The 21888-nt window shown below is 47.9% G+C and overlaps 2 protein-coding genes across 13 annotated transcripts in view; one reads left to right on the plus strand and one right to left on the minus strand.

Annotated features, from left to right (window-relative positions):
- Nucleotides 1-3122: 3122 nt before the first annotated feature.
- GDF5 (growth differentiation factor 5) lies at nucleotides 3123-7686 on the minus strand. The gene is made up of 2 exons (XM_008525470.2): nucleotides 6741-7686; nucleotides 3123-4576 (listed from the first exon to the last, which is right to left on the minus strand). The coding sequence occupies exons 1-2, from the start codon at nucleotides 7363-7365 to the stop codon at nucleotides 3702-3704; spliced, it is 1500 nt and encodes a 499-aa protein (XP_008523692.2). The 5' UTR covers nucleotides 7366-7686; the 3' UTR covers nucleotides 3123-3701.
- A 10708-nt stretch (nucleotides 7687-18394) lies between these two features.
- The window catches only part of CEP250 (centrosomal protein 250), a 43155-nt gene continuing 39661 nt past the window's right edge, over nucleotides 18395-21888 (plus strand). For 2 of the 12 annotated variants that reach the window (XM_070589152.1, XM_070589148.1), the window contains exon 1: nucleotides 18395-18573. The gene's annotated coding sequence lies outside the window, so the exon portion shown is untranslated. Of the gene's footprint in view, nucleotides 19230-21888 lie in introns of all 12 variants that reach the window. The other 10 variants (XM_070589151.1, XM_070589145.1, XM_070589146.1 and 7 more) reach the window with 6 other exon arrangements.

Consider the following 21888-nt stretch of genomic DNA (forward strand, 5'->3'; position numbering starts at 1 on the left):
TAGAGTTTGTTGTTCATATGGGTAATTTGACTTTTTTCCCTCTTTTATTTAATCTCATTTGATTCAGCCTATTACCTTATCATCCCAATATCCTTTTAGATCTCTATTTTCTCTTCCATTCATGCGTGGAACTTGAGTACATGATCATGGCAAGATAAGAGAATTCATGTATGGTGCTAAGCACAATAACTGGCACAAAATAAGCCCTTGATAAGTGTAACAATTTTGGCTGTTATTATTATTCCATCCTTCAGCACAGTGTCTGGGCCATAGTACACCTTCAATAAATATTACTAATTAATGGATGGATGAATAGATCAAAGACTGATAGAACGAATTAATATCCTCTCTCCTGAATCACAGGTCCAGTAAATTTGATTTTGTTATTCCTCTTTTATGGATAGGACAACTGACACTCAGAGAGGTTAAATAACTTGCTCAAAGTCACTCAGCAAGAAAGTGGTGGAACCAGGACTGGAACCCAGGTCTGCCTGACCCCCAAGCATATGTGACTAACCCTTCCCTACTCTGCTTCCTTACGTCTGTATTCAGACCTGAAAAATTGGTTGTGGAGTCAGAGTGAAGTCTGAGAGGCTTCCCAAGGTTGTGTGTTCCAAGCCCTAGAAAGGCTGATTCTCCTGCTTGTGTCGCTGGGACACAGGAATGCGGACCGCGCCAAGAAATGGCATCAGAGCCCAGGAAGCCTTACCTCTTTCCTCCCCTATGGGCCTCTCACTTTCTCTGCCCTAATCTATATGCTTAGCTGTTCCTCTCTAGAAACTAACAGCACTGAGTGTCCCCAAGGATATGCTTTTAAGACCAGGGAACCAAGACCCAGTCCTGCTAGCCAGGACTGGGGTCAGTGGAGTCGGGGGGTCGAGAAAAGTAGCAAGAATGGTTCAAAGAATACTAAGACCTGCAGGAGACCCACAATTAGCTCTCTGGGTGTCAGCTTCATCACCTGTAAAAATGGGGATTAATATTCCTCTGTGCCAGCTACTGTGTTGAATGTCTTTCATATCCTCACAGTTAGCCCTGGGAAATATGTATATTGTTTACCCCTCCCCCCTCTTTTTTTCCACAAATGAGGAAACCAAGTTTCATAGAATTAAGTTATTTGTCCAAGGACTCTAAGTGACAGATCTGAAATTTGAAACTGGGCTGCCTTTGAGCCCTTCAGAGCTGTGAGACCACAGCTGGGAGAGTGTTTGTGAACGCTAGAGAAGGATAGAAGCCTTGTACCCTTTTGCACAAGAAGGTCCTGTGCAAGTATGCAGCTCATTGTGATTGGGACTGGGGGTGGCTGCCTGGCGGAGATAATCTTCCAAGGAGTCAGTTGAATAGATCAGATGGTTAGGATGGAAGGGCTGTTCCCCCTCAGGATAATCTGATTGGATCCCCATAGTCTGAGTGGGAAAGGAGGGAGGGTATGCAGTCTGAGTCGCTCTTTTGTGAAAGAGAGTTCTAGGGCAGGTTGAGGTGGGAGAGGAAGTTCCTAGGGTATCAAGCCAGAGCCACAACAGTCAATGAGACGCCCAAGCCTTCAGCAAGGTTGAAGATAACATGAAGCTCTCTGATGGGGCAAAGGCAGGGAGCAGCTCTAGTTCTGTCAGACTTTCCAAGAAATGAGGGACACACAGCACAGAAAATAAGTATGTGTAGGAACCAGGCCCACTAGTGACCCCTTTGCCTCTGGGCCCTTATGTTTCCAGCCACCCAGTTTCTACACTGCTCTCCCTGTGTCCACAGCCTACTGCTTGGCTTCCCTGGCACCTCCCTTCCAGGCTCATTCTCCTCTCACACACACCAGAACTGTGTCTGCTGTGGCAGCTCCTTTGTTTACTTCCAGAACTCTCAGGCCTGCCACCAGCCAAACACAACGAAGCTCGGCCAGGGAGGGCTAGGCTCCAGGCTCAGGCTGTCCCCTCAGGGACAAGTAATGGCCTCCAAGCCAGGGAGGCAGCTCGAAGGTAGGCTGCCTTCTGTACTGGGCTCTTGCTTCCGGTCCTGACAACCCAGTTTTCAGGCCTAGAGGGAAGGGACAGAAGATCTGCCCACAGCTGGGCAGGAGTCCCTACTGTTGAAACAGCTTTGGCTGGGAGCCCTGGGAATCAAAGACCCAGCTGGAGAGAGGTGGGGAAAATTTTGAGGCCCCCTGGGTAGGAAGCAGAGGGCTAGACTCCCTTCTCCTGGTCCTCCCTCTCTTCATCCAGGCAGAACCTGGGCCTGAGCCCTTGAGACAAGGACTCAGGTGCCCAAATTTCCCTACCAGAGGGCTGTGTTCCCCTCCCAAGAGTTCTTGCTTCATGCCTCCCCAAAGATTCTAGCAGAGAAAGGGAAGTGGGCCCCAGGCAGGAAACACTGTTAGGATGTGTCTGGCATTGGTCTGTCTGAAGTTACTTACCTAATGTGTAATTACGTATTTACATAATGTATAATGTGTGGGGGCGGGGGGGCGCTCCAACTCTGTTTCTGGAACTAGGGGTGAGAGGGTAGGAGGTGATGGGTGAGCAGTGAGGAGTAGTGAAGGTGCTGAGCTGTAGGGAAGCAGGGTCATGCCAGGAACAGTGGTCAGTGGTAAAAAGGAGATGCCCCAATAGGGGAGGAAGAAATCCTGAGATTCTTGGCAGTCAGGTTCCCCAGCAAAGAGGTAGAAGGCCCTTTGGATGGTGGCCAGTTGATTCTGTGAGTATGTGGTGGGGAAGAGAGGGCGGAGGGCTGGCAGGGCAGATACTGTGCAGACACTGATGAATAAAGTGGGGTTGATTTTAGAGGAAATAAAATCCCCAATTTCCCTCCCATTTAGAGATCCATTTCAGAGGCAACAAGCTTGACTAAGGATTGTCAAAAAGAAAACCTAACTCTGTTGCCAGGCCCCAACAGAGCAGATGGAGCTCCAGATAAACGGGCCTTTGGAAGGAACAGGAGTGGGATTAGAAGTTAACACTGACCCTGCTCAGCCTGTATTCTCTGTCCCGATCTGCTTCAGTTTCCAGGACTGGGAGTGGGGACCAGGCCTTGGAAACCAGGTTTATACATGAGGCAATCCATCTCCCCTCCTTAGGTCAATCATTCTTTGAGGGGTCACTGGGTCCCCTGGAGTAAAAAGAAATTTGCCACAATTTTAGGCACAGTTTTGCTTTTTATCTCATCAATGTACATTTTAATCTAACATTCTAACAGCCTCATACTCCTAACCCCTGCCCAAGCCCTCTCCCCCTCTTTCCCACCCTTGCCCAATTGGCATTTCATCTGCCCCAGGGGCAGGAAGTCACCAGGCACAAAGGTGATTCAAGGAGGAGGTGACACCAGTGGCTCTCCCAAGAGGAGCCCTCCCTGAAGAGTCCAGAGGTCAAGGAGGCCCAGGTAAGGAGAGGTCGTGGGATGAGCCTCATTGGAAAACACTGTCTCCTAGATCTCAGTCCCATTCAGAGTCTGTCTCCCTGGGCCTGTCCCTGCCAGTGAGCATAGCAGAAGGGCAGAAATCCTCAGACAGGGGGACTTGTGGATAGAAAGGGACCTTTAGTCCAAGTCCGACTCAGAGAGTGAGCAAGGCTGTTGGAATCCCCTTTCATGCAGGCTGTGTAGATGCTCCTGGCTGCATCTTTCTGACTCCTCTGGTATCCCAGGAGTGCAAGGAGGGGCTCTTGTGACCAGCATCCTGGGGATATCCCACTCAGGAAGACAGAAGGCCAGTGCTGCTACCTGCAGCCACAAGACTCCACCACCATGTCCTCATACTGCTTATAGACCACGTTGTTGGCAGAGTCAATGAAGAGGATGCTGATGGGACTCAGTCGAGTGGGCACACAGCAGGTGGGTGGTGTGGACTCAGGGTCCATGGAGTTCATTAGGGTCTGGATGACTGCATGGTTCGTGGGCTCCAGGTGGGAACGCAAGGGGAACTCACATAGCCCCTCACAATGGAAGGCCTCATACTCAAGGGGTGCGATGATCCAGTCATCCCAGCCCATGTCCTTGAAGTTGACATGCAGTGCCTTCCGACTGCAGCGGGCCTTGGGGTTCTTGGTGGGCCGCTTGCCCTGGCGCGTGGCCAGCGGGGCCCGCCGTTTTCGCCGCTGGCTGAACAGGTACTCATACACGGTCTTATCATCCTGGCCGGAGCGGGCCTTAATCTCATTAAAGAACAGGTCCCGTTTCTTGGTACGGCCAAACACCAGGAACAGGGCCTTCTCGTGGACCTGCCGGGCAGTCCGGTCGAAGCCCAGGCCACGGAGGTCCACGGCCCGGCCCCGTTCCCAGGCCTCCAGCTCCAGGCACAGCTGGGCCGAGTTCTTAAAGTTTCGGAAGAGCTTCCAGATGTCGAACACCTCCCAGCCAGATCCGTCCAGGCCTGGCACGGAGCGCACATCCAGCAAGGCTGCCGGCTGCCGGCCGCTGGGGCAGCTGGACAACTTCAGCTGGGCAGCCCGCCTGCTGCTGGGGGCCCCAGGCTTGGCTGTGTCCGAGGACTTCTTCCGTAAGATCCGTAGCTCGGCCCCTAGCAGCCCATCCTTCTCCAGGGCACTAATGTCAAACACGTACCTCTGCTTCCTGACCACAGGACCTCGGTCATCTAGAGAGAACACCCAGAAGTCATTCCCTGCAACCTCACCAAGGGGGCCAGTCACCTCAAGGCCTCAGGGGAAAGCCACAGCTCTCTCCCCTTCAAGAGATCTTTCTCTAACCTCCTCCCCACTCTGACAGATGCCAAGACCCAAACCACTGAGAGTCTTTTTCAAAATAAGGGAGCTTCCTACACAGCCAACCAAGTAGGGTTGTTATCTGTAAATGTGGCTGTGGGTGATTTGAGTGATTCTGGGTATTTGTGTCAATGATGCTCGTATCAGAGATCCATCAGCTTTAGAACTGCTTGCTACCTATCCCTCTCCCATCTGTTATCTAATACTATCTCTCATTGGTGAGATAGGTGGGGTCGGTAATATAATTACCCCTGTTTTTCCAGAGGCTCAGAGAAGTTAGGTGACTTGCTCAAACTCACTCAGCTAGGATAAAGCAGAGTTGGAACTCCAGCCTAGAGCTTTTTATACCCAATCCTGAGCTGCTTCCATTATACCTTATAGAAGACCTTAGTGTTCTTGTTATACAGATGAGGCACAGAGGAGTGATGTGCCTAAGGTCACACAGCGAGTTAATGATAAATCTGATCTAAAATCCAATTCCCTGGCTTCCCAGTCTAATGATATTTTTGTGCATGTGTCTAACTCTGCTGGGTGTGTGTGTGTGAGTGTGTGCATATGCGTACGATTGGGCTCCTATGTGAGTATGAAATGTAATACATGTTTTTTGTGACATGTTATGTGCATGTATGATTGGTCTTGTGTGAATATTTGAAGGATGTGCATGTATACGTGTGTATATATGTTAGAAGAATCCGTACATAGGTAAGAAGGTGTGTGCGCACCACACGTGTATGTATGTGATTCAGCATATATGTATAAATATAAGGTTGTGTGTGTGCATGAGAAGCTCAGTAGTATGTCCAAGTCAGCATGCGCTCCTTCCTAAATACCAATTTGCCATTGGGAAGCATTCATATATTGCTCTAGAAGGTGACTAATTAGGCCTTTAAACTCCCAGTCTCCCCTTCTGCCTCCCCCTCTGCAAGCTCCCTTAGTGCTGGGGGGCACAAGGACTTATTTTATGAGCCCCCAAGGGGTCACAGCGTTCCCCAGCTGGGCAGGCAGCCAGGCCACCTCCCCCACCTCAGCCAGACCTGCTGCCTCTGTGCCTCCCCCACCCTCTGTCATCCCCCACAGGCCAGCTCTAATGAGGAGGCTCTCCCACTCTCTGACCCCTCCCCCACCCTGCCAGCCAAAGTTCTAAGACTCAAAGAACCAGAGCATAGGAGCTGCAAGAAACCCTAGCCATCAGTGATCCACTTCCCTCCTCACACCTATGGAGAAACTGAGGCCAGGAGAGGGGAAGAAACTTGCTAAGATCACATAGCAAGTGGAGAGAAAAACTCAAGACAAGAATGTTAGGTGGGCAGAGGGAGAAGTGAGGGGAGCAGATATTCTCCTGGGTTAATGATAAAAATGATCTGTTTTATGACAGAACATAAAGCTTCCGTATTTGAGGGGCTCTCAGAAATCACCCAGTCGAACCCCCACAGAGTTGTACAGATGAGAAAATTGAGACCCCAGAGGGAGAAGAGACTTTCCCAAGGTCACATTGTGAGTTTGACCCCAGGTCTGCTCCCCTTCTCCGTGTGTCTAAATGTCGTGTTCCATGATTCCAAGATGCCTCAATTACTATCTTCACCTATCCTGCCTCCTCTGCCCCCTCGTCTGAAGGCAAAGTTGTAGAACCATGGGTACACTGGTGAGAAATTCATTTCTCTCTCTGCCATCTGAGAAAAAGTACAAACCCCTGGAGCCTGGAAAGTTTGGCCAACTCTCATAGGAACAGAACCTGGCCTGGTAATCAAGAGTCTGATCCCCAACTCTGCCACCAACTGGCAGGTCTTGTCTCCTCTCCAGGCTTCAGTAAGCCCCTCTGCACGTTGCAGGAATTGGACTTGGCGATTCCCAGGTGCCCTTCAGCTCTGACACGCCAGCAGCCTGGGACCTGGTATGTATGAGATAAGTCCCAGATACCACCCCAGGCCAGATGCACACACATCTCCCACAAGTGCAGTGTCAGGGCTCTGAAAGGCCCCTCCATACATGCAGATGCCCCTCCCTCTGAGCCGTGCCCCTGCCACCCCACCCCCTCACCTTGCCCTTTGTCAATAAAGCTGGTGATGGTGTTGGCCAGGCCAGCCTCCAACTTCACGCTGCTGTTGCCTCCCTTTCTGTCAGCATCGGACAGCGTCTTGTACAGCGAGAGCATGTACTCATGGGGCGTGATGGGGGGCGGGCGGAACGGCTCCTTGGGCTCTCGAGGGGGCCCAGGCTCTCTGGCCTTCTTCAGCAGGAAGGGGCTGGGGACAGATCCTGCCTTTGGGGGTGCCTTACCCCCAGGAAGCTGTCCTTTTGGGGTCACAGTCCTTGTTGCAGCCTGCCTTGTCTGGGGAGGGTGTCCTGGTTTGGGTTCAGAGCCACCCGGTCTGGGGGGCAGCTTTTTGGGTTCATCCTTCTTGGGCTGTGTAGGCCCTCCTGTCTGCCCGGTGCCCCCCTTTGCCCTGGCACTGGTGGCTCCTCCACCATAGCTGTGACCCCCTGGCCTGAAGATGTTCCGGGCCAGAGGGGGCCTCTCCTTGGCTTCTGCTTTGGCCAATCCTGGCCTAGCCCCTTGGGGTCTCTGGCCCAAGTCAGGGGCACCCAACACAGTGCAGATGAATTCCAGGTCCAGCCAAGCCAGGTGCCAAAGCAAGAAAGTGAGGAGTTTGGGGAGTCTCATCCTCTGGCCAGCCGCTGAGTGACACCAAAGAGAACGGCGGCAGCAGCGAAGGTGCCTCTGGTTTGGCAGGAAAAACCATGAAAGGAGTGGACCCTCAAAAGCAGCAGCAGCAGCAGCAGCAGTAGCAGCAGAAGGAAAGGCTTTCTCCTCAGTCTGAGACTCTTTAAGTCTGCCGGGCGTGTGTTTGTATCCAGTCCCATAGTGGAAATGCTCTCGTATCCAGACGTGCACCGTCTCCAGTCAGCAGCTGAAAATAACTCGTTCTTGAAAGGAGAAAGCCGACCGCCCCCTTTCTCCTGCACAACTGACTGAGGGCTTGAAGGAGGCTTGTATAAGGCTGAGGGATTTTTCCAAGAAGGAAGAATGGCGTAATGCTGCCTGTGTGCTCCAGTTTTTTTTTTTTAAGTTTTGAATCCTTTCCAGTGAAAATACTTACACACGCACACACACACACACACACACACACGCCTGCAGGTGCTCAGAAAAATCTTTTACAAACCTGAACTCAGGAATTGAAAACGGAATTCCAACCCAAACCAATTTAATTACTCTCTGATGTCATGCTGTCTAAACTCATTTAAGTGCGATATATTTATGTGAAAAAAATCACCGCTGCCCTTTCGAGGCCGTGGCTCACGGGGGCTCTTGGCACAGAGCCCCGCGGCGGGACTCCAGGCTTAGGGGGCCTCTCAGTCCATGGAGCCGACTCAGGGGTCTTCACCTCCACCTCACGGGACAGCCCACCCCTCCTTCCTGAGGAAAGATGCTGAGGAATGAGCTCAAGGATCTTAAGCCCCCGAAGCATGGGGAGTGTGGGTTTTCAGTTAAGTCCTTGGGGTGTTTTTAAAGCAGTTTCAACCCCTGTGTCTAGTCTGGGGCCTGATTTGTTGTTGGGGGGGCAGCACAGATGGCAGCATTTACCCACAGTTTCTTTTATTTTAATAAACTTGTGGTGACCCAGAGACAGAAAAATATCAGTACCCCCTACTCCCCTCCCCCCAAATGCCATTGACTGGGCTCAGATGATTTCTTCAGGCTTTGGGGGACATTGCTACCCCTGAGCCCACTCCTTGGATGGAGGCAGGTCCAGAGTGTACCTCACTACCACCCCAGCTAAGACAGACTCAGTTTTGTTGGAAAAGGACTGGCTGAGTGCAGAGGTGGCAGCCCGAGCCTGGGGTAGCAGCGGCCCCTGCAGGAAATTGGAAAAATGATTTCCCACATGATGCTTTTCTGGTAGCTCTGGAAGAAGTCTGATTTCCATCTGGACTCAGGGGAGAAAGCTGTTCTCTTCACCTGCAACACCCTCCTTTTACTCCCACTACTGGAGAAGTCCTCCTTATCCAGAGAACTTAAGCTGAAAATTCACCTCCTTCGGGAAGCCTTCCCTGATCCTCAGATAGAGCCAATTACTCCTTCTTGTACATTTTGCTACAACGCTTGTCACACTGTAAGGAGTACAGCCACGGTAGAAGCAGTAGTCAGATAGTCTTCTTTCTTAATCTGAGATTCTCTGAACCTACCTAACAGAGAGCTGTTTGTACTCTAAGTTCACCAGATTGGTTTCCCAGCACAACCTGGCATAGAGCAGAAGCTCAGTAAGTGTTTGATGCATGAAAGAAGATGAAACACAGCTGGGGTGTCCAGGTGCCCAACTAGCCTTTTCTTAGTGATGCTCCCAGAGCCTCGCTGATCTTCAGAGCACAGCTGCATAATTTGCCCATTTCAAGCTTGATCTGGGGCTCCTAGGTCAGAAAACCCAGTAGAGCTCCAGCTCCCCATCTCGAAGGACCAATGCACCACCAGGCACTTCTGTGCAGAGCTTTAAGGAAGAGCTGAATTCATTACTATCCCTCCAGTTGCCCAGATTCACAACACTTGGCTTCCGTTTTGGCCTGTCCCACTTTAACAGTCATCTCTGGCCTTCCTCCCTCCTCTCCATCCCCACTGCCTCACTGTCTCAATTCTCCTCACGGCCTGCCCTTCTACAATTCCATTATAACCGGCTTCTGGGCCTCCAGGATCTCTGTTTCAACCCTCCCTCACTCTAAAACCTCCCCACTGAAAAGTGCCACCTCATGTGCCCCCTCCACCATGGAGCCTCCCTCATCCACCGGAAAACACACACCCCTGACGTGCCGTCATACATTTTCTGAGCCCCTTTCCACTTTGGCAGCTCAAAGACTATTCATTTCTGCCTTTGCCCCGTTCTGCAGCCCTGTTCATTTCTTCCACTCTGTGCACTTTTTTTCATGTTTTCAAAAACCATGACTTAATTCCTTATAACTGTAATAATTTATTTACTTATCTGTCTCCACCATTAGATTATGACTAGACTATACCATATTTGTCTTTCAATTATTCCCAGTGCTGGGCACAGGGCCCAGCATATAGCTGAGTCTCAGTGTGTGTTGTATGGATGAATGAATCTCTAATTGGCCCTTATATACAAAAGCCATCATTTTCTACTCTAAGGTGCAGTTACTTGTGGACATATCAGGCCTTCCCTGCTGGACTCTGAGCTCCTTAGAGGGGGAGATTCTATCTTGCCACTTATTGGGCACTTTGTAAGCTCAGGTGAGTGAATAAATGAAGAGATGGATGAATCAAACAACCAAGATGCCCCTGCACGTGGTTTGATAAAGAGCAAGGGCTCTGGAGACAAACAGAGAAAAATCCTAGTTCTGCTACGTGGTTCAGTGCATCGTGTGATCTTTGGAAGCCTCTAAATCTCTCTGAAACTCTGAACAGGGATCACGACAGTACCCACCTCACAGGGTTTTTATGGGGAGTCAATGAAATGAATCATAAAAAGTGATTAGCCTAGCGCCTGGAAAATATTAATAGCTACACTTTTATTGAACATTTACTCTAGTAAACTAGACTCTGGCCTTTGTATCCCACTGCATTTTTATCTTATTTATCTTCACAATAATCCTATGTTGAAGGTACTCTTAGTGCCCCCATTTTGCAGATGAAGAGATCGAAGTTCGGAAAGGTTAAGTTACTTTTTAAGCCTAATTCCTGCTTTGAGACATTTTATACCAAAGAATCCTAACCTGGCCTCTCGGAACACAAGAAGCGAAAGGGTGGTGGGGGCAAGCACAGTATTCTTGGCTTTCAGTCAAGGTCTCATCGGTGGGCTGGGACTTGGGGACCTGGAGGAGTCTCAGAGCAGGGGCTATTGTTTGAGGACCAGGGAGCTCCAGAAGTGGGGTGGGAGCAGGGAAAGGGGACTTTGAGCTTGCTTAGAAGGCCCTCTCCAGGGAGGAGCCCAGGGGACTAGCCTGGCTCTCACTATAAAGGTGACTAATCACTTCGGTCCCCTCTGGTAATTGCAACCAGATGCTGCTGCTGGCAGTGCTTCAGTCCCAACATGTTTAATTATTGGGATACAGAGTCCCTCGGTCCCCCATGTCCCCCTACCTCCTCCTCTCCTGTCAGCAATATTAACATCAAACTTGATGTCGAAGATGGGAGCCTTGGGAAGCCACTGGCATGGGAATAATCTTTATGGTCCCTTCTACTGTGTAGAGCCTTTAACTCTTATACACGTTTCCCCATCAATTATTTCATTGGCACCCCACAAAACATCCTCATAAAGTTGGCAGGTCAGAGTATTATTATCCCCATTTCACAGATGAGCAAACAGTGAACTGAATAATAATAATAATAATCCTTTGCTTTTTTCAAATACTTAGCGATTTTCAAAGTGGTTTCACATCCATTGTGCTCTATGAACCTCCCGAGATCTCCTGGAGTCAGTCCAGCACAGCACAGTGGCTAACAGCAGAGGCTCCAGGATCAGACAACTTGGTTTGCATCCTGGCTCTGCCACTAACAAGTTGGGTGACCTTAGGTATTCATTCATTTATGAACATAATTATCCAGCAACTGTATATTGGGTCTACGCTGTGATAGGTCCTGGGCCTGAGCACTGGATATCTGGCGTGCACAAAACAACCAAGTCTTGCTCACATTCTGGTGGAAGAGATAGACAAACAAGCAAACAAATGCTTAATTTCAGAGAATTCTAAATGCTGTGAAGAAAAATTAAGCAGGGTCAAAGGGATGTCTATTTTAGACAGGAATGCCTCTTTGAGCGGGTGACGTTTGAGCAGAGAGCCAGATGTAGTGAGGGAATGAGCCATACAAATGTTTGGGGGACGATCATTCCAGGTGGAGGAAACAGGGAATGCAAAGGTCCTGAGGCAGGAATGTGCTTGGCACATCTGAGGAGCCATGAGAAGTTGGTGCGGCTGAAGTATAGTGAGCAAGGTGGGGAGTGATAGAAAATGAGGTCAGATCATGCCACCACCACATGGAGTATGGCTTTGCAAGCCAGAGAAAGGAAGTTGGATTTTACTTTTAGTGCAGTGGGAAACCCAATGGAGGCTTTGAAGCAGGAGAGTTGTCTGCTTTGTAACATAATGATTAAGAGCTGGGCTACCTGCCTTCAAATCCTGGCTCCCCGATTCATCAGCTGTGTAATCTCAGCCTAATTATTTAATCTCTCTGTACCTCAGTTTCCTCATGTATAAAATGAGGATAATAACAATATATCTACCTCATAGAGTTGTTATTAGTTAAGTTGCTGTGAGTAAAGTTCTTAGAATAGTGTCTCACGCATAGTAAGCACTACATAAATGTTTGCTTTTTTTTACATTTAGAAAATATTGGGGCCAGCCCCGTGGCCGAGTGGTTAAGTTCACATGCTCTGCTTTGGTAGCCCAGGGTTTCACCAGTTCGCATCCTGGATGCGGACATGGCACGGCTCGTTAGGCCATGCTGAGGCAGCGTCCCACATGCCACAACTAGAAGGACCCACAGCTAAAATATACAACTATGTACCGGGGATTTGGGGAGAAAAAGCAGGAAAAAAAAAAGATTGGCAACAATTGGTAGCTCAGGTGCCCATCTTAAAAAAAAAAAAAGAAAGAAAATGTCACTTCTCTGAACCTGTTTCTTCATCCATAAAATGAGGATAAAAATATCTGCTTCACAGACTGGTTATCAGAATAAATGTATTTTTAGATATAAAGCAGCTTTCTTTCAGTGACCAGCATATAGAAGGTGCTCCATAAATCATAGTTAAAAAAAACAAAGATTCAGTTGCTAACGTGGTCCCTGTTTCACAACTGAGAAAATTGAATCTCAGAGAAGTGAAGTGACTGGCACAAGATTACATAGCTAGAAATGACAGAGGTAGGACTCAATCTGGACACCTGACTCTGAAATCAGTGCTCTTCCCACAGCGAGGGAGAACTGACCTTTCTCGGTATCACCCTGCAGGTTAGGCGTTAGCCAGGAGACGGGCCCAGAGTCCCTGACCCTCCCTCTGTACTCCTAACCTGTGGGGCCTGGGCCATGCCCATCCAGAGAGCCTGACCAGAGCAGAGCCACCTAACTCTCCCCCAGCGATCGTTCTGTTTTGCGGCGTTTAAACTCCCCAGGAGCAGCTGCTGCTCCAGGCTCTCCTCCAGTGAGCTCTCAAAGGCTCCCCCAGCTGAGCTCCTCGGGAACTGCACCGTGTGTGAGCGTGGATCTAGGTCGATCCATCCTACTGGACTGCAAACACCACAATGTGGAAACTGTGTATGGGTGTAAGTGTGTTTCTGTCTGTTGTGGGTATGGGGCATACACAAAATAATTACATATTTTTAACTTTTATTCTTTTTTTAAGATTTTATTTTTCCTTTTTCTCCCCAAAGTCCCCCAGTACATAGTGGTATATATTTTAGTTGTGGGTCCTTCTAGTTGTGGTACGTGAGATGCCACCTCAGCGTGGCCTGATGAGTGGTGCCACGTCCATGCCCAGGATTTGAACCAGTGAAACCCTGGGCCGCTGATGCAGAGTGCGCAAACTTAACCACTCGGCCAAGGGGCCAGCCCCTTTTACTTTTATTCTTTATTTAAAATACTCTTTCTTGGGGCTGGCCCTGTGGCCGAGTGCTTAAGTTTGGCATGCTACAGTTCGGCGGTCCTGGTTCAGTTCCCGGGCCCAGACCTACACCACTCATTGGTGGCCATGCTGTGGTGGCGACCCACCTACAAAATAGAGGAAGATTGGCACAGATGTTAGCTCAGGGCAAATCTTCCTCAGCAAGAAAAATATATACTTATTTATTTATTTTTAAAATGATATTAAAACTATTTTAAAAAGTAGTACATATTAGAAAGAAAAGTAACACAAATTCATGATGAAAAAAATTCGAACAGTACAAAAGAATACACAGGAAAAGTCTCCCTCCCACCTCAGACCCCAGATTTTCCAGTCCTTTCCAGAAGCAATCACTCTTATCAGTCTCCTGGATGAATTTCTATGCACACAAGCTTTTAAAAAACTTTTTGTGGGAGGATGGTTTCTGTACTTAATACCTTTTTTTTTTTTGAGGAAGCTTAGCCCTGAGCTAACTACTGCCAATCCTCCTCTTTTTGCTGAGGAAGACTGGCCCTGAGCTAACATCCATGCCCATCTTCCTCTACTTTATACGTGGGACGCCTACCACAGGATGGCTTTTGCCAAGCAGTGTCATGTCTACACCCGGGATCTGAACCGGAGACCCCCAGGCTGCCGAAAAGCAGAACATGTGAACTTAACTGCTGCGCCACCAAACCGGCCCTGTGCTTAATATATTTTAACTACAAAATGAAATCATGTTTATTGTAAATAAAATTCAAACAATACCAAAGTTTATAAAATTAAAAGAGAAGTCCCCTTCTTATTGCTCCCTAATCTCTCTCCCTAGAGGTAACCACTGTTAATAGTTAGGGACCTGGAAACCTTACTGTCATTCTTGAGTTCAGAAACCTCAGATTCCTGATGGACTCCTTCCCCTCCTCCCTCCCTTCCTCTGATTTTATCTCCCGCTTTGCATATAAGAACCCTAGTAGATAAGTATTATTATCCCCATTTTGCAGCTGAGGAATTTAAGGCTCAGAGAGGGGAGTGAGTTGCTCAAGGACACAAGGCAGAGCCAGGGGTTCAAACCCAGATGAGTTCAAATCCAGGCCTCCAAGCCCAGAGTTCTTTCTGCCATGTTCCTCTGCCTGGTTCCTGTCCATAATCTTACAATTTAGTTGCTGTGTGAGGCAGCAGATGAATTCTCAGGTTAGAACATAATTAACGGCTCATTTTTTGAGGAAAAAGAGGATCTGGTCCTACGGGAGCTGTCACTGAACAGTCTTTATTGCCCAAGCCCCGAACAGTGGTGAAAAGATGCCACTCACTTCAAGAAATGTCTAGCTTGGGTGAGCTGGTTGGTTGGTCAGTGGGAAGGGGCTAGGAATGGAATGACACCTGCTCACTGAGGCAGGGTCGGGGCTAGGGGAAAAAATCCAGCCGATGGAGGGGATTGTGTTATCACCTAATTATCCAATCCAAGGAGATTCATACAACCCACCCAAGGGGTAGAATCAGCAAGAGGAGTGCCCAGAGGAAATTCCCAGCATTCCCCAAACATCCCAAGCTCTTGCACACCCCTGTGCTTTGCACACACTCTGCTTGGAATGCCCTTCCTGCCTTTGTCTGCTCAGCAGATTTATCCTTCACAGTCAGGTTATAATGTCACTGCCTCTATGAAGCCAGCCACTCCCTCTTTGTAGAATTTGCCTCACTCTATGTGTTTGAAACTTGTTTACTCACCTGCATCCTGCGTGAGTCTGTGAACTGAGGCTCTGCAAGGGGTCCCTGTGTTACTGTTCTTTGGGTCTCTCACAGTGTCTAGCTCAGGATTTGGCACATAGTAGGTGATCAATATTGGTTTAATGATGAAGGAATGAACTCAGATGGACAGCAGCAAGTTGTTCACGATGTACTACAAGAGACTGTATCGTTTGGGTGCCCTCAGCTCTGCTTCAGACTATTAGCTTGCAGTGAGAAAGAGGGGAGTAGGGGCGGTTTTTTCTCAATTTTTCCCCTCTGTGGCCCTCAGCTCAGTTCAGTCACTCAAGGTGTTGACATGGAGAGGAAGATGGTAAAAGGGGGGAAAGTCTTCTTTGAACTAAGTATTGTAGCTGGCTTTGTGTTTTCTGGGTCTGGAAGGTGTTTATAGCCGTTCCTGTCCATTATCAAAGCATCATTGGTGGTCTTATAGGCTCTTCAGGGGTTCTCTGGTGGGCTCCCCTCCTGCACTTCCCTTAGCAAAGACACGTTTATTACCAACGGTTATTTGTCTTCTTACTTTTGGGGTCCCTTTACCCATCTAAGAGGCCCTACTGAAAAGGACGCAGGACAGGCTTGTGCAGGCTCTCTTTCCTACTTAGCCCACATCTGGCCTACAGAAAACATTCCCTGACAACAGCCCTGGAGAGCAGGCCAACCCCAGCATAGCAGCACTCTCCTGGGTCTGCCACCAAAACAGTTAGCAGGCTTGTCTCTTGTAGCTAGATTTCCCAGGCAATCCTCCCTAGGAAGGGTGGGGAATCACAGCCAGAAATAGCTCCTCACAAATTCTCTATCTTCTACCCTCTTGACTCCATAGATAAGGGATTTTAAAACTTTAAAATAGATTTTAGGCTATTAGAAAAAAATATATATATATATTAGCACCTTACTTTGAAATTTCACATATACAATTTAAAAAAGAAAGACAGTCAGTCAGTCCAGACAGCCTCTTGGCATGGAGCAGGAGGGAGAGCTATAAAAAATGAGCAAGACTGGGATGCAGGATCCATACTATAGCCCTGGGAGAGGGTTAGGATGTAAAGCATGTTCCCAGAGGTGGAGTTTAGGACATAAAGGAAGAAGCCCAGTTCATCAGGAGGGGACCAGGGTTGTTTTTCTTTCAGCTGATCCATTATCTCTCCCTCCAATCCAGCCTCCTTTGAGGCCTTCTCCCCACTCTGGTTTATCAGACATGTTTGAACAGGGCCAGATTCTAACTGTGTCTGGAGTAAGTCTTTTCCCATAAGGCTCTTAAGCCCCAAGGAATTCAAGCAATGTGTATGAACACCTGTTTGTTTGTCCCCAGTGTTCCTGGCACTTGTAGGATGATTGAATGCTGATGTACTCTCAGAGCCTAGAGAACCTGTAGGGGGGAACATTACCCACTTTCACACATCAGCTAACTCCACTTTCTGCTCTGGCCGAGACAAAACACCCAGTTGTACTACTTTGTTATGTTTTAATTCAATTTCCAACTTGCTATTAATATACTGTATTATTATTCAATATGTGTACATAATAGATGTTCAATAAACGTTTCCTGAGTGAATAAAAAAAATGAATACGGGAATGAATGAATCCCTCTTTATAAAGATCAAAGATTACTGTTTGGTTTTAATCCCTTTCTACTCCATTTACCGTTTATTGGTATGTCTTGGTAGTCCGAAACTTACGTTTACTTCTCACAGTCTTAAAATGTATTGTGTAGTTTGCTGACAAATTTTATGTCATTCACCTTTGTAACACTGAGGCTGACTTGATTCATTCATTCAGTGGATGCTTATTCAGCACCTACCATGTGTCAGACTCTGTGCTAAATGCTAGGAATAAGTCAGACATAGTCTCCTATCATCATGAAGCTTAAACTTCAGAGGGGGAGAAAGATAATAGGTCAACAAACAAACAGAAAGTGGGAAGTACTATGAAAGAAGCAGAGTACTGTGATAGAAAATGATAGAATATTATTTTAGATAGCAGAGTTAGGGAAGACCTAGCTGGGGAAGTGTCATTTAAGGTGAGACCTGAAGGAAAGGAAAACATCAGCTAAGCCAACAGCTGGGGGCAAATTGGTCTATGTAGAGGGCAAAATATGTGCAAAGGCCCTGAGGCAGAAAAGAGGTTGATGTGTATAACATTCAGGTTGTTTCTCTCCACTCCATATATTGTTGTAGTGAACATTCTCGCACAGTACCCATTGTGAGAGTATTTCCCTGTTCCCACACCACTGATTATTTACATCTTTTTCTCTGTCCAGTGTTTAGGATCTTTCAGAACCAGTGTTCTCCCTTCTCTGGTTTTCCCTTCACTTACTTCCTCTTTTTCTCAAAGTAACTAAGAACTTTCTTTTGTAGTTCTTATAGGAGAAAAGATACAATGTAGCTCTTATTGGAGCGTTCCCTTCCCAGGTTCCCTTTGGCTGTGGATCGCCTATTTCACTCCAGCTATCCATTCATCCATCCATCTATTTACTCAGTACTTACCAAGAACCTATTTTGTACCAGGCCTTGTGCTGGGTGCTAGAGATGGACGATCTTATGCAGCGCTTCTCAAAGTGCGTTTCTGCTGCATCAGAATCACCTAGGGTATTTGCTGAAATGCAGATTCCCTGGCTCCACCGTGGTTTACTGACTTTCTAGGGGCAGAATCCGAGAGTCTGCATTTTAAGAAGTACCCCAGTTTTTGTTTTTATAATCCTAACCAAAAATTTAGAACTACTGAGTGCCTTCTGAGAGGCAGGTAAATACAATTTACAAGTCTAAGAAAGTGCATTGATAATTTATGCACAAAACGCTATGGGAATAATGCCTGGATCATAGACAGAAGAAAGTTCTCCAGCAGAAGTCAGGTTTACGCAGAAAATTAGACAAACTGCTGTTCTCCGGCTAGATATAGGGCATTGAGGCAAAGAGAACACCCTGTGCAAACGCATGTAGGGGAAAATGACATTAAGTAACTATGCTGTGAGTGCTGCGTCGCCTGTGGCTCCTTGGAGCTTCGGGGTCTAAGGGTGAGAAAACTCTGGAACCGTCCGCCCTGCCCATCGCTGCCCAGTCCCCGGTTCCCTCACTCTTCACGCAGCTGTTAATTGTACTCTGTTTTGCAGACCGAGCAGTGCGCAGGCGCACTTAGAACCAGGTGACCAAACACATGCGCAGTGTGTAACCCCGAAGCCAAAAGGGGGATGATTGCGGCGGTTTTCTTTCTATTATCAGAACTTCCGTTGCCCGAATCCAGCGACTGTGGCTGTCCCCATTTCTGGCGAGGGAATTTTACATCTTTTAGTATAATCCCCCTTTCCTTCTGGGCCAGTCAAGTAAACTGGCTGCCAGTACTCAACATGGCGGGAGGTCCCGGAGCGTCGCAGCCCTCCTATAGGCGCGGACCCGGCGGGGCGGGGTCCTCCGAAAGGGCGGGAGTTGGGGGGCGGGCTCTGGGCCCAGCCGGGGGGTGGGCTCCCGCCCCCGGCCGGGCCTTCGCGGCGGCTAGAGCTGCTCTGGCGCTGAGGAGCACGCTGAGAGTCCGCGGGAGGCGAGCGCGGTGAGGTGGGGCCTCGAGGGCAGGCGGGAGGTGCCCGGGTTAACGGTCCGAGGCCCAGAGACAGGCCCGCCGAGGGCGCCTTAGGGAATCCTGTTTGGGCAGCGGCCTCCCGTTCGCCGGGAGGAACCCGAGGCCCAGAGAGGGGCTGGGACCCGTCCTGCCGCCACCGTTCTGGGCTCCAGTCCGCGCAGAAAGGGATCTTCCTGACCCTCGTATCCGACAGCCAACAGCCCCTGGTTGTCAAGACAAGGCGCTGCGCTCTCCTGCCCGTCTCGCTCCCGGCTCCCGGCGTTTACGGCTTCCTCTGCCCTTGGGACATTGCACGTGATCTGTCCGAAAGCCCGGTCCCACCGGCCGCCCCACGCCGGAGCTCTCATTCTTCGGGACCCAACTCAATCACTTGCTCGGAAACCTTTCCCAACCACTTTCTGCGGGCGCAGTTAATCTCGCTGCTCGGTTTTTGCATTCATAGCACCGAGTTACTTTTCCTGCTCCTCTTTTTACACCCGTGCGCTTGTTGGGGCTTTATGCCTTGCCTTTTTCATCTCTTATATCCCAACATCTAGCACATGATGATAATAATAGTAGCTAATATTTACTGAATAGTGATAAAGTGCATTGCATGTAAAGACCCATTTAATCCTCATGGCGATTCCGTGAGGTGGGTTCTAGATCTTCACATTTTATGCATGAAGAAACCAAAGCACTCATAGATCAGTTTTCCTAAGAGCCCACAGTTAATAAGTGAATGGAACTGGAAACGATTTCTAGGCTGTTGGTCCCCAGAGCAGGTGGTAATTTCACTAGATTGCCTTTGGGTTTGGTAAATGTCTGTTGAATTGGGTCTTTAGCTTAGCCCATAATTAGGGAGGCCGCAATTATGATGCACATTTTACTGAGAAGGCTTAGAAAGGAGTATTGATGTTCCCAAATATATAGAGTGAGTTCATGACAGAACAGAGGCTACACCCTGCTGCTAGCCCTCTATTCCTTCATTCACTCTACCTTTCTTTGCTCCTTTTCCATCAGAGAGCTGGAGACCTAGACCTCATCATTTCACACCTTTTAGGAAGTGTCCCTCACAGAGCTGTGATTTCATATTTCATGATTTAGGAGGCAGCTTAATGTAATAGAGAGGGCACAGAGTTTGGAAACAGATTGGGGTTCAATCTTTGCTCTGCCACTGACCAGTTATATCCCTTCCATTTTTTGAGCCTCAGTTTTCTTGTCTCTAAAAGGAGGACAACAGTCTTATCTCAAAGGGTTTTTTATGAAGATTACAAATAATTGTTGTGGCAGAGTAAAGTGCTACACACTACATGATCTATTTTTTACCTTTCAGAAGGTTATAGAACTATCAGCATTTTGCAAGACCATTGGTGATATGGATCATGTTACCTAAAGTTCTTATATTCATTCGGTCGGTCAGTCAGTCAAATACTTAATGACTTCCTGCTATATCCCAAGCACTGTTTTAGGAGCTAGTAATATAGCAGTCAATAAAACAATATTCTTGCACTTGGGAAATTTACATTCTGACTGGTATGTTACACATAATAACCAGATAGAGACAGATAAAGCATGGTAAGGTAAATAGAAATACCAGTGTGTGTGAAAAGGTGGAGGTATTTTATATTGGGTGGCTAGGGAACAACTTACTGAGAAAGTGACATTTGAACAGAGATCTGAAGGAGGTAAAGGAGCAAATCATGAAGTAACTGGAGGAAGAAGGCCTGAGATGAGTGTGTGGCTTGGTGTGTTTCAAGCATTACAGCAAGGAGGGCTGTGTGGCTGGAGGGGTGTGAGCAAAGGGGAGAGGAGTAAGAAAAGGAATTAAAACAGTTGGAGGCTGGGATGGAATAATTAGGACCCTGTAGGCCATTATAATGATTTTGGTTTTTTCTCGGAGAAAAAACATTACATTGGAGAGTTCTGAGTGGCATAGTCTGTCATTGTTTTATTTTTATTTATTTATTTTTTTTGAGGAAGATTAGCCCTGAGCTAACTACTCTTTTTGCTGAGGAAGACTGGCCCTGAGCTAACATCCATGCCCATCTTCCTCTACTTTGTACATGGGACGCCTACCACAGCATGGCTTTTGCCAAGTGGTGCCATGTCCGCACCCGGGATCCAAACTGGCGAAGCCCGGGCTGCTGAGAAGCGGAACATGTGAACTTAACCGCTGCGCCACTGGTCCGGCCCCTGTCATTGTTTTAAAAGGATTATTCTGACTACTTTGTTGAGGAAAAACAGATTTTGGAAGCATCCTGTGGTCTAGGAAGCTTTTGCAGTAATCCAGGTGTATTAGTTATCTATTGCTGTGCAAGAAATTACCTCCAAATTTAGCAGCTTGAAACAACAATTACTTATTGTCTTATACAGTTGTGGGTCAGAAATCCATGAGCCAGTTTGCTGGGTGTTTCTGGTATAGGGTCTCTCAGGAGATTGTAGTCAGTCAAGCTCATGGCTGATCTGTTCCCAAGATATTTCCTTACCACTGGGCCTCTTCACAGGGCTGCCTGATTGTCCTCAGGACACGTCCGAGAAAGGGGGAAAGAGACAGACAGACAGAAGCCATAGTGCCTTTTATGACCTTGTCTTGGAAGTCATTTCTACTTTATTCAGCTTTGTAAACTTTATTCCAGCTCACACTCAGGGGGAAAGAATTAGGCTCCACCTCTTGAAGGGAGGAGTATCAAAGAAAATTTGTGGACACACCTTAAAGCCACCACCCCAGGCAATAGTGAGTGCCTTAGCTCAGGATGGTGGTGGTGAGGGATCAAAAAGAGATAGGATCTGGTAGAGCCGGCAGGGTTTTCTGATGGATTGGTTATAGCATGTGGGAGAGTGGAGTAAGGATAACTATAAGGCTTTTGGCTTGAGCAACCAGGATAGAATTGCTGTTTACTGAAACGGGGAAGATTGGAAGAGCAGGAGTTCACTTTTGGACAAGCTTACTTTGAGATGCCTGTTAGACATCTGTGTGGAGACGTTAAATAGACGTTTGGAATTGGTGTATATAGGAGTGTGAACTTCCAGAGGGAAGTTTGGGCTGGAGATGTAACACTGGGAGTCATGGGCAGATAGGTCTATTTTAAGCCGTAAACTGCATGAGATTACCTAGGAAATGAATGCAGATTAAGAAGTCTGAAGCCTGAGCTCTGGTACCTCTAACCTTTAAATGTTGGAGAGATGAGGAGGAGCCAGCAAAGGAGACTGAAGGGAGAGGCCAGAGAGGTGGAAGGAGAACAGAGAGAGGCTCCACCCATGAGATTTATGTAAGGAGCTGCATGCTAATTTTTAAGAAACAAATTGTCTCT

This window comes from Equus przewalskii, chromosome 21 (assembly GCF_037783145.1).
Source record: "Equus przewalskii isolate Varuska chromosome 21, EquPr2, whole genome shotgun sequence".
NCBI classification, from domain to species: domain Eukaryota; kingdom Metazoa; phylum Chordata; class Mammalia; order Perissodactyla; family Equidae; genus Equus; species Equus przewalskii.